The sequence below is a fragment of the Corvus brachyrhynchos genome, unplaced genomic scaffold (genome assembly GCF_000691975.1).
Source record: "Corvus brachyrhynchos isolate BGI_N302 unplaced genomic scaffold, ASM69197v1 scaffold346, whole genome shotgun sequence".
NCBI classification, from domain to species: Eukaryota; Metazoa; Chordata; class Aves; order Passeriformes; family Corvidae; genus Corvus; species Corvus brachyrhynchos.
Genome location: NW_008238644.1, coordinates 3,250,364 through 3,262,409, shown reverse-complemented (window position 1 = coordinate 3,262,409; position 12,046 = coordinate 3,250,364). Strand labels below are relative to the sequence as shown.

At 52.3% G+C, this 12,046-nt stretch overlaps 1 protein-coding gene across 1 annotated transcript in view; it reads right to left on the bottom strand.

Annotated features, from left to right (window-relative positions):
* Positions 1–12,046, bottom strand: part of DLG3 (discs large MAGUK scaffold protein 3) — a 77,675-nt gene that overhangs the window by 60,097 nt on the left and 5,532 nt on the right. Inside the window, exons 2-3 of the mRNA XM_017737568.1 lie at positions 7,570–7,718; positions 5,816–5,971 (exon numbers count right to left, since the gene is read on the bottom strand). Coding sequence (XP_017593057.1) covers positions 5,816–5,971; positions 7,570–7,718 — 305 coding nt within the window. The remainder of the gene's footprint in view (positions 1–5,815; positions 5,972–7,569; positions 7,719–12,046) is intronic.

Here is a 12,046-nt window from a genome sequence, read left to right as displayed (position 1 = left end):
CAGGAATATGGTTCATCACCTGACAAGACAAAGCAGGAAAGGAGGAACCTGGGTGCTGCTGTGTGGACCCTGCATCAGCACATTTGGCAAACTTGATGAGCAGAGCAGACAGAGACCCAGCAGGGACACTGCAGCAGCTCACTGAGCTCCTGGCCAAGGCACTGATGGGCCTAGCCCCTGATCAGTCCCCATCCTGCTGGAGATGCCTGTGAATGGTCTTGGTTCTTGCTTTCAGAGCTACACATGAAACCCATCAGCATGAATGTCAGTGTGCAAGTTGTTCCAGCAGCTGTGCTCTCTTGGGGACAGGCAGACACAGACACTACATGGAGGCAAACAAAGCTGAAGCATTGATCTGGAGGGAGGATGGATGGACTCCAAGCCTGTCTGGATGGCTCTGGAGCATGGCTCTCTGTTGGACACTGCTCAGAGCTTCCCCCTCACTGTTCCCTTTCCACCACCACATGGGGAGTGCTGCATGCACTCACACCATCAAAACAATGACAATGACTTGGGTGAATGGAGACACCATATCCATCAAGATTTTCCTATGCTGCACAGACAGAAACACCTTTGTGTTTGCAAGGATCTTCCTTTAGCTGCTGGTTTTAGACAAAAAGTCCCCAAGTAGAGTAGGAACAGGTGACCATGCATGAGATTTTGGTTTGACAGCCTGGTGGCTCTACTGACTTCTTCATCCTTTGCTGAAGCTGGATATTGAGCTGGGAGAACTGAAGTCTAAGCATGTTCATTTCTGCAGCAGGAACAGCAAGAGCCTCTAGTAAAGCTGAGGCCATTCAACCCCAAAATGTCCACTGAAGTGACAGCTCTTACTGACACAGCCCTTGCTGACCCCACCTTTGAGCAGCAGCATGCCTGGGACACAGGCAGCCGGCTGCCCAGCTGGGTGTCCCCGCTGTGCAGGGCTGATGTGTGGTTCAATCTGCATGTGTTCCTACACACAGACACCCTCTTGAGTTCAGCACTTTGGCTTTTGAGCCTGTGTCTGCAGTGTCAAAACACAAAATTGCTGGAGAGCATCTGAATGCCCTGAAGCGACCTTGAGGCACAAAATGGCTCAAGTGACCCTGGGCAGCAGCCTCTGGGCCTCTGGGCTGTGGGTTGCTGCTTTTCTTCTCTGCTTCTCCTAAAATAAGCATGCTCTCAATCTTGCATGGGGGATGCAATGGGGAGGGGTCAGTTCCCCCAGGAGCTGGTTGCTTCTGTGTTCCCATTGCTTGAGCATCAGCCACTTCCTGGGATTTTGGGGTTGCAGGGCCAATGCTGATGGGCTCAGGTTGAGATAAAGCAGTGGCCTGGTAAAGTCTGGTTTGCAGCAATGGCTTCAGTTGCCTGCCCAGTCAGCCCACAGAGAGGGCATGGGGTGGTGGGGACAGCAGGGCGCGTGCAACCAAGCAACCTGACAGGGGGCTTTTCTTGCTGGGGCTGCACTCATTGTCAGACTTTGCCAGCAACAGAGATCTGCTACATTTCCCTGACGCCCCATGCAACAGCAAACAGCTCCTTGGTGCTTCCCCTCTCCTGTATCTCACAGAGAAAATGGAGAGCGGTAAGGCTGCAGCCAAGGCAGGGGAGCAGGGAGTTCACAGCCGGCATCTCTGCAGCTGCAGCATCTGCCGCACGCCCATCTCATCCTGTCCCGCTGCTCCTGCCAGGCAAAGGGGCACAGCACGGGCACGCCCTTCTCTCTGGCCAAAGGCATACTGGGAAAGAGGAAAAAACACTTGAGAGAAGGACGGGAGAAGCAGACAGCCGGTCGCCACGCTGGCGGCACAGCTTGCCTTTCTCTGCCAAATGCCCCGGGGAGCTCCATGGACCTCTTTGGCACTTGAGCCGTGACTTATGGGGCAGCCGGATGCATCTTCTTCAGCAGCAGGTGCAGCAGACAGGGCTCCTAACACCCTGACAGGGCGTTTCTGCCAGAGCTGTGTCCTCCCTGGAACACAGGGAGGGGGAGTGGGACATTTCTGGCCTCAGGGCTGAAGCACAGACTGCACCTCTCACGCTGCGGGCACGCTCAGAGGCATCCCACACACCCGGAGCCTGCCGGAGCAGCAGTGACCCCTGCCAGCGAGGTTTCTCATTCACCGGTGATTCCAGAGCATGCATGGAATGCCTGTCCTCTGAAGCAGCCTTGCTAGTGCTCTCCATCATATCAGGACCTGCTGTTGCTCCGTGTCAGCTGTCAGGCTGAGCAAGGACAGAGCTGTGGCGCTGGCGTCGGGCAGCGCAGCGAGGGACGCCTTGGCCGACGGGAGGGATGCACGGGCAGGCGGAGGGGCGGCGACAGGGATGAAGTCAGAGTGGCTGCAGAGCCGCGCTGGGAAGCAGGAGAGGGGTGGCAGGGGAAGAGCAGCGCTTCCTCGCAGGCGCACAGCTCCGCTCATCAGCGGCATTGTTCCTTTTTCATTTATCTTTACAGCTGGCTGCTCCCTGCATGGAGGATGAAAACGGCGTTTACTGAGAGCAGCAGCCTCCTTGGCAGCCTGGGAGCACAGGCAAGTAACACCGGCCACAGGAGGAGCATCCTCGTGAGTCTTCCCGCTGCACATGCACATTAAGCCCTGAGCAGACCTGCTAAGCTCATCAGCGGCATTGTTCCTTTTTCATTTATCTTTACAGCTGGCTGCTCCCTGCATGGAGGATGAAAACGGCGTTTACTGAGAGCAGCAGCCTCCTTGGCAGCCTGGGAGCACAGGCAAGTAACACCGGCCACAGGAGGAGCATCCTCGTGAGTCTTCCCACTGCACATGCACATAAAGCCCTGAGCAGACCTGCTACGGCAACGACAGGGCTCGGAAAAAGGTTGGAATGAAGGATTCAGCAAATAAAACCCCACAAGCCCCAGCACTCAGGCAGGATTGCACCTCTGTTAGCCTCAACAGGGCATTTTATCTGGCAAAGTCCCTTTGCTCTTGCCCCATTGAGGACTGAACATCCACTTTCACATGGAGGGATGGTTTCAGCCCACTAAACCTCAACAGGAAGCATATGTTGTTGCTGTATTTACCGGCACCTCTTCCTTTGTAGCAGCCATTTGCACACTGCAGGGCTATTCAGAGCACACCCATATCCTCACCAGCAGGCAGAAATTTCCTGTTCCTGGAAGCATTTGTGTGGAGAGGCAATCTATTTGACATGCATCTTCCTGGCTGAAGCAGGTCACGGTAGCTTTTGCTCTGTTAACAATGCCGTGGAGAGCTGTGGGCAGGGGAGAGGACAAAGCCAGGATAACGGAAAACTTATTTACATTGATGGATGCAATAAGAGAATTGCACTTACTTCAGGTAGGAAAAGCCAGCTCATCTTCTTGCCTTTTATCAGTGGCAGGGTGTCCACTAGAGCTCTTGTTCCTGGGCTGATGGCACCAGGGTGGCAGCTGCTCTGCCCTGCAGCCTGTGCTCCCCTGCCCTAGCATTAACTATCACTTATTATAAAAGCTTCCCTGGTTCTTCCAAGTGCAATCTGCCATCTCAGTTAGTTTTTGAAACCTGCTTTGGAAATGCCTGTGGCAAAAAAAGCACACAATGAAGGCTGGAAAGCAAGAAGTCCCCATGGAGCAGGGCAGGAGCTGGGTGTGTAGGTGCTGTCCTGCATGCTGGGGCTGTTGAGAACCGACAAGGGATGTGATGCTGGCTGGAGCTGAGGTGTCCTCAGTGCCCTCATGCAGGAGTGAAGGATGAGAAACAGGGCGTGTGTCGTGGTCCATCAGCACAGGCTGCCCCAGGCATCTGATCCTGTCTCATGGTCCAAATCGCTGACATGGGGGTCTGCTAGAAATGCTCCCCTCTGTCAGGGCAAGGCCTGTATTCAGCAGTGAAGGTGACATCCCAGGAAAAGGCTCACCACTGTGACAAAGGACTCTGCATCCCAGCACAGGGGCTGCTGCAGAGGAGCTCTGCTGAAGCCTGCAGCTCTCCAGCACTGCTTGGCTCCAGTTTTCAGGAAAGCTGCTGGGTTTCTGCAGAAAGCCAAGTTTCAGGCAGGACTACGGGCAAGGCAAAGCCTGGCATTGAACACTACCATCCTCACAGCTCTCCACCTCCAGCTCCCTGCTCTGCCTGCAGCCATGCTGTGAAATGACCATCCTCTGGGATGAAGGAGGTTGCAGATAAGAGCCCTGCCAGAGCACAGTCCTCCCAGAGTCCCAATCTGCTCACCCAGGTCCCCATTGTTCCTCCCTCTCAGGGCAGTGACCCCCTGCTTGGGGCTGGCAGCTGCAGTCCCTGCAAATGGGTGACCCCAAAAGCACCAGCACCTGGCACTGAGGACCAGCCCCATGCCAACACAGGCTAGGAAAGAAGGAGGCTGAAAAGAATGACAGGAATTATTTCAGGTCTGGAACAACCTGCCTCAACAGCGAGCGAGTGAAGAAGGCAATCTGTTTAGTTTATCTAAGGGAAAGTTAAGAGGGAACTTAAACGCATCTATAAATACCTACATGTTGGGAACATTTCTGATTGCCAAGGTCCTCTATCCTAGCAAACAAAGGCAGCAAAATTTCCTGATGCTGGGAGCTAAAGCAAGAGAAGTCCAGGCTAACAGTAAAATACACATTTTTAATGTGAAGGATAAATAATCATCAGGCCAGCCAGACCAGGGACAGAGCAGATTCCTCATTGCATGAAGCTTTAAAATCAAAGCTAGGTGTCTGCTGCTAAAGGAGACATTGCAACTCAGCCAGACGTTTGGGGCTGGATGCAAGAGCTGCTGCACGTCATGGCCTGGAACAGTTAGGAAGAAAATCCCTTAAAATCACAACAGAATCTGTTCCCAATTGCTCAGGCTCTCACCCCCTCATGGGTTTTGCCCTTTGACTCCCCTGTGGTGGTGGTTCCCACCCACTGGCAAATGGAAATCGGCAGCCAAGCTCATCTTCTTGTCATATTCAGAAAACCACTCTCGCCCTTGAAAAACTGCTAAAGATATGGTGAATGGTTGAAAATGTAGAGAGAAACAAGAGGAAAAGGAGAAATTAAACAGTAAGAGAAAAAAATGGGGTGTTACCCATTTTATTGCAGTCCAGAAAAAGAAGGGGAACATTTAAAAAAAGGACAGGAAAGAGGCAGTGCAATTTTTGTATTTAAAATACTTTGGAAGAAGACTTAGACTTAGCAAACAAGCATTATTTCAAACTTTGCCAAGAAAAACAACGTTTTCATATAATTTTAAATCTGTGGTGAGCTCCATTCTTCCTGGCCACTTCATCCTTCCCAAAAGTGCATTTTTCCCTTCACTCATCCCTAAAACTCCCCTCAAATGTGTAGCCCAAATGATTTTCTTGCACCAGGTGGAAGCTGAGCTTTACGATGAACATCCAAATAAATGGTGTTTCCAAGTAAACAAGACAGCAGAGAAAAGCTCCCGGGAAGCTGAGGAGCGAACCTGCCATTTAAGAGCTCGGAGAAAAAAATACGGAAATCTGCAACGCGGGAGCGTGCCAGCGCTGGGGGCGAGAGGGATGGGCCTGGGAGGATTTCCAGCTCCACGCAGCCTCTTTATTTCTGCGCCACATCCACCTGCCCCTCTGAGCCCTGAGGGCTGACACGGGGCCACGGCAAGTGCTAACGCAAGGGGATGATTTCAGTGCCATCCAGCCCCTGGCACAGGTGACCGCCTGGTTTCCTGGTGTGAGCATCAGCAGAGCAGCCAGGAGGACACACTGCCAGCCCCAGGGGAGGCAAATGCCATCCCCGCAGTGCTGAGGGCACACGGCCCCGGCGCTGTCCCCTCAGTGCCAGCCTCTGGCAGGGCTGGCAGGGCGGGAGGTGGCGTGGGGCACACGGAGGCTCACCTGGGGCAGGGTGCTGTGAGAGCTGAGCACCAGGCTGCAGACGCTGGCCGGTGCCTCCGTCCGCCGTGCTGTCACCCTCACCAGCCGTGGCGGTGTCCCTGGAGCACTGTCCCCAGCTCCCGTGGGGAGCCTCTGCTCACGGTCCCGGGAGGAGTCCTGAAACAAGACATGGGGGAACACGTGGGTAGGGGCAGGCCAGCTGCCCTCCAGGCTCTCCACTGCTTCTGGAAGGGCCAAAAATGAGCTTTCCCCCATGCACGGGGAATAGTGTCTTTAGCGATGGTGGGCATCCCATCTCTCGCATCAGTCTGCCTGGCACTGGCCCCAGGGCCAGCAGGGCCACTGCAGGTGATGGTGGATGTTTGCTGGCCAGGGACTCTGGGGCTGTGCCATTGAGGGGCTGCATTTCACGTTTCAGCACACAAGACGCCTCAAACACATTTTTTTGGAGAAAGGAGGAGGGATTTGACAGTGTCAGTGGCTTGGGCTGTGTTCAGTGCAAGCAAGCCCTGAGACTGGATGTTTTTTTCATCCCCCCTGCAGACAGGGCACAGTGGAGGGAGCAGGGGCACCGCTCACACCAGCTGTGCAAGGCCCACAGCTGCTTCCCTGCTTGTTTCCACACTGATTTTTAAATGTCCTTATTGAATGTCACATCTCCTTGGGGATTCACAGACTGGCCTGGCCACAGAGACTGGTGGCTGTTGCCAGCAGAGTTGACTGTTGGGTGGATCAAGGCTACAAGGACACCCAAAAAAACCAAAGCAGGATCCCAGTGCCTATCGTACAACATCACTAAGAATGTGTTCATAACCACATACGAGATTTGTAGGTTTGACTTTAACTAGAGGGACTGGCAATGTGAAGAAGGTCAAGAACAGATGGAACTAAAGTGGTTCCTGAGTCAGAGGGACACGTATCTCCTGCAGTGATTGTGGGCAGTTTTGTCCCTCTGTTTTTGATCCCCAAACTCCTTTAAATTCCTGTTTTTCCTTAGATGATGTCATTCAGCTCCATCTTCCCCGTGTGACACTCAAATCTGGAGTCCCCCCAGGTATATGATGGGGAGCCAGTTCAATCTGTGAGGCAGAAAACGGTGTTTATCTGATAGGGTTATTTCACTGAAAGGAGGAATCCTTGAATTTTTGCATTTCTGCACAAGTGTATCTAGATTAGGGGGATCCCACAGCATCCCATGGTAGGGCAGTGAGTGGGGGATGGAAAGAAGGCCTACAAAGACACGAGGCAATTTTCTTTACTTTGGTGCCTTTGAGATAACTGAGGCCCTACTGCTCAATTCCTGCCTCTCCACCTGGTGCTGTATCTTTTAGATGGCTGTTGAAAATTTAAGAGAATGCAAATAAGAGAGACACAAGTTATCTGGGAGCTGGGAAAAAATCCTGAAATTGGAAACTTGAAAGACTCAACCTACTTCACTTATCAAAAGTGGCTGGATCAGAGAGCTGAAACGCCTCCATGGGAGACAGCGTCAGACGGGAGCAACTAATCCAGCTGCAACTGCAGAGCAGGAGCCAGAGCTGGAGCTGTCTGCATTATGAGTAATTCAATTAACACTTGTGAACCAGAGAGCTTGCCTCATTAATGAGACAAGCTATCACAGAGAATGTGTGGGAACAGCCTGGATGTGAGCTGGGCAGGCTGTGGTGGCCAGCAGCCTGCTGTGCCCCTTGAATCCCTCTCAGTGCAGGAGTGTGCAGGGTCTGGCCCCGCAGCACCATGAGAGTGGCTCTTACCTCAGGTAGGTTTTGGGGCTCTCTGGGTGTGACTGTGGAGCTGGGCTCGCTGTCCCCAAGCTGCTGCCTGGCTGTGCCATGACGTGCATCCAGGCTCGGAGATTGCAGGGGTGCAGAGCGCAGCGTGAAATCATAGAATTCGTGGATATCTGCAAAACAGCAGGAGAAACATCCTCAGGACTGGGAGGCAGCCTGATGCCTGACAGCAGCCTCTGTGGGGTGCAGCACTTGTGACCTCCCACTCTGTCCCCAGGGTCTGAGTCCTCTGTGAGAGGCTGGCACCCTTGGAGAGGGCTCTGCTGGCTCCCTGTGCTGGCTGTGTTGCCCACCACATCCCCTCTGCAAGGCAAGAGGTGTAGTGGGGTGCCTGGCTCACCGTGCAGTGGCTCTGGAAGGCATGGGAATGTCCATGGAGCAATCACCACACAGTCCACAAAGACTAAAAGCAAACTGTGCTCAGCAGCATCAGTCCAAAACCCACCCTATCCTGCTCTCCTCCAGGCTGTGCCAGCCCCAGGTATGGTCCCATGTCCCTTCTGCCCTGAAAAGCCTCCTGCACCAGGCAGCCCCTGCCTGCCTGCCCTGATGCTGATGGGCTTTTCCCTCCCCACCACTGTTCCCCAGCACCCCTGGCCTGTGGAGGGGCTCCCTTCCCAGGGGAACAGGCAGAGAGGGCACAGGGCACTCAGTGTACAAGCTCTAAAGCTGATGACTACAGCTCTGTTATCCCCAGCTCCCTCCCTGGTATCTCCCCTCTTCCCACCCGCACAGTGCCACAAGAGACATCAAACACCCTCATTCTGGGCTCCAAGGCCCTGAGTCTGCTGCTGTAAACCGTAGTAGCTCCAAAGAGAGGCATGACAATGGGGTGTCCCAGCCTTCACTGCTCCAGAGAGTTATGGGGTGAGAGTGGGACCTGAGAGCAGCTGCCCAGGTATAGCTCCAGAGGGGCTCTGGGAGCCCAGACCCTCTCCTAGCCCAACCAGGAGGATTTTACCCTCTCCTGGTCACACACAGATGATTCCAGGGAGCAGAAGGGCTGCAGTGGTCTCTGCTCCTCCCTAAGGAAGCCCCCACTGCTGCACACTCAGGCGGCAGCTGCTGGCCCCTGGCAGCCCCCAGTTCATCTCCAGAGCCAGCACCTCCATAGAGGTCAACATATCCATTGCAGAAGCATTTAATTTCAAAAAGGAAACTATATCAAAAGTGAGAACCTGTTTTTATGAAGAAACTGAAAGGGGTAACAAAAACTTGTGGGAGGCTCTGAGCCTATTTAGAGAGACCCACTGGGACAACAGAGCAGACATGCAGCGTCTGGCTGGAGGATACTGTAAAGGCAAAAGGGAGGAAAGCAAGGCTTGACTGCAGAGGAAAAGAGGCTATTGAAAATGAGAAGACATTCATCTAAACTGTTGAAGCTGCATCTAAATGAGAAAACCAGAATGGATGGTAAATGCTGACAGGTTAAAGGTAAAGCTCCAAGAGGTCGGCCAAAAGAGTTTGGTAAACGCCTTCCAAAAGCCATAAAAAAAGTAATAAATCCCTTCAAGCACCTGGGAAACAGGAAGCCTGGTGAAGTCAGCAGGGCCAAAAATTCAAGGCAGCATAAATGATCACTTGAAGCAGGAAAAGACACAGCAGGAGCCTGAGTTTATTTTGTGTACCTGCATCTGCTACAGAGGAAGCTGGAGAGCTCCTCGTCTGTGAGTGACTCAAGGGGCAAGCTGTGGGTCTCAGCTTGAGGGGGACGGGGCCATTCCCGTGGCACTCCCTGGGAACTCATGGATGAAGAACCTGAACTTGTCCTCCACTTTGTGATTTCACACCTGAAACTATGCCACACCAAGGCACCACGAGGTATTAAACGCCCACATCACAAAGATTTCAACAGGAGATCTGGTGAGCATTGGCAGTGTAAGCAGGGACATGCTGACCACTGCCTGAGGGCTATTTCCCAGGTGTAACAGGATGCTCTGCCTAAGCAGGGATAGAGCAGCTGGAAATTTGTCTCACAAGTTCATCAGTGAAGGCCTGAGTGAGGAGGGTCTGTGGAGCAGTGATAACATCAAGTGAGGAGGGTCTGCTGTTCTTAGTGCTGAAAAATACTCAGACCAGCTTGCCCAAACTCTCAGACCCCACCAGGAGGACATGCAAGACATGCTCCCTGACTGAAGCTGGGAGCAGCACAAATGTGCACACTCTGATATGGAAGTGAGTCAGGAGTGGAGAGAAGAAGAAGCTAAAGAGCTGCTCATGCCTTTTTCAGCACAAAGTGTATTTTGCTGATTAAGTCTGATAACACGTAATCTAAAAAGTCAATCACTTTATACTATAAAAGGCCAGTCACACTTTTGCACAGTGAGGACTTCTATCATACCTCCCTAAGCTGGGTGAAGATCCTTCCCTTGAGTGGGGACACCCCTCAAGGTCACTCCTCGAGGCTGAGTCAGAGATTTGCCCTTGGTCATTGGTATGGGTGAGTCACATCAATCTCTATTTGATAATTGTTTAGCTAGCTTTAATACAATTGCTTTAATATTGCTTCAAAAACAGTGCACTACAGTAGTAGTTATAGTTATCCATACTGTTTAGTAAATAATTCTGGTTAAGCTCTTTCTTTTCTAATCCTTTCCATTATTGTAATCAATTTAAACAAATCATTTAATATATTTATATGAATACATTAGGTTTATCATCCTCAGTCCTGTGGGACAAAGTTGTATAAAGGTTCAATTACACCTGTATAATCCTTTAGACATATACCATTGACAAAGTCCAGCTCCAGCTGCACCCAGGCTCCTCTCTGAGGATGAGTTTAGAAAGGAAGGGTGTCCTTTCTTCATCCTGTGACTCAACAGCTTTTAGAATAAACTTTATCTGAAGCTCCCACTCTGCCTGTGCCACCAGGGATGCTTTCACAGAGCAGGGCTGCACGCCCAGACACAATTCCCTATCCTCTTTCCCAGTGCTTAACCACGTGCCCGTGCACTGCAGCAGCACAGCCCTGTTGCGGATGGGACGAGAGCTGCATCAACCCCCATCTTCCAGCTCTCAGGGACTGCCCTATCTGCTGACCACCCAGCTGGAGGGGGAAAGCTGCTATAAATTGCAGCTGCTGGCAGACCAGCTGGGTGCCCAAGGGCAGCCCAGCCAGGCTCTGTGGCTGCCCGAGCGCAGGGAGCACCGTGCCACTGCCTGGCATCAGTGCCACTTTCAGAGCTGCTGTTTTGTGCTGCCAGGCTCTGTCCTGTGCCCTGGGAGACATGTGGCAGCTAGCAACGATGGGAGGAGTGGGAGTCCCCAGATGTACCCATCGCACCTGGGGCACCCCCTCTACAGCCCCCTGGCTGCCAAACAGGCTGCTGGCAGCCCCTGAAACCCTCCCAAATCAGACATGAGGTCACAGCAAGCGCTCACTTCACAGCCAGAGAAACTGGACGTTGTTTTCGTGCTAAAACATCTCTCCGTCTGGTTATAAAAATAATAATTGCGTAACAGGATAGCAGCGGCTTCTGGCTGCATGGGTTACGTTGGGAACACACAAAACTTTGCAAGAATGAAAACAGGATTTGAACAGCCCCATTGTGGGGGTGTGCTGCTGCTGGCAACCCCGTTTTGTCACCCAGCTGCTGCAGGAACAGAGCCTTGGGCAGCCAAGCTGGCAAGGCACCTGAAGGGCAGGAAACTTGTCCCCTGAAGCAGCCACTCTCCACCTCCAAAACCCTCAGCCCAGTTTAGGTGCTTGCCAGAAGAGAGAATTGTTGCTGGCACCAGGGATTAGACGAGTTTCAGGATTGGTGGACAGGGTTCAGGCAGCAAAGGACAGAAGTACATTTTAGGACACGTGCACGTGGCATTAAAGATAATTTAAATATATGCTGGTTTCCCTCATTTCTTAGGAGCATCGCAAATTGCACACAAGTCTGCCTCACCTGTGCACTTTAAGAGCAGCAGTACCTGAAAAGCCTCCATAAGAGGATGTTGTGGTAGCAAAAGATGAAGCTGCATGTTCTGTCTTACCACCCAATTTCTGTGTGATGACATGTAAATCCATTCTGGGTCTAATAAGGAAAAGTAACTCGAGATTTACAGAGATTAGAATTTTTCCAACAATTTTTTCCCAGGGTTAACATGTCAAATAAATGTCATTAAATATTTTTATAGCACCAGCATCTGCACTCTTAATGCAGTGCCCCTGTGCCAGCCAGCACATGCACTTCCAGAAAATGACATTTCTCCCCCAATGCATGCACTGTCACCAGCTGCAGCACCACGGATTTACCCCAAGCAGAAATCCCAGCCTCACACCAGACCCCCAGCCATGCCCCACTGCCATTCACACCCACGGCTGCCACAGCAGATCTTTTTCAAGCAAGCTGCAAGTTTCCATCCTTGCTATGGGCAAATCTGCAAGAGGAGGACTCCTCAGGGCTGGGAATCCTCCACATTCCTCCAGTTTTCCACCCTGGCTCCTGCA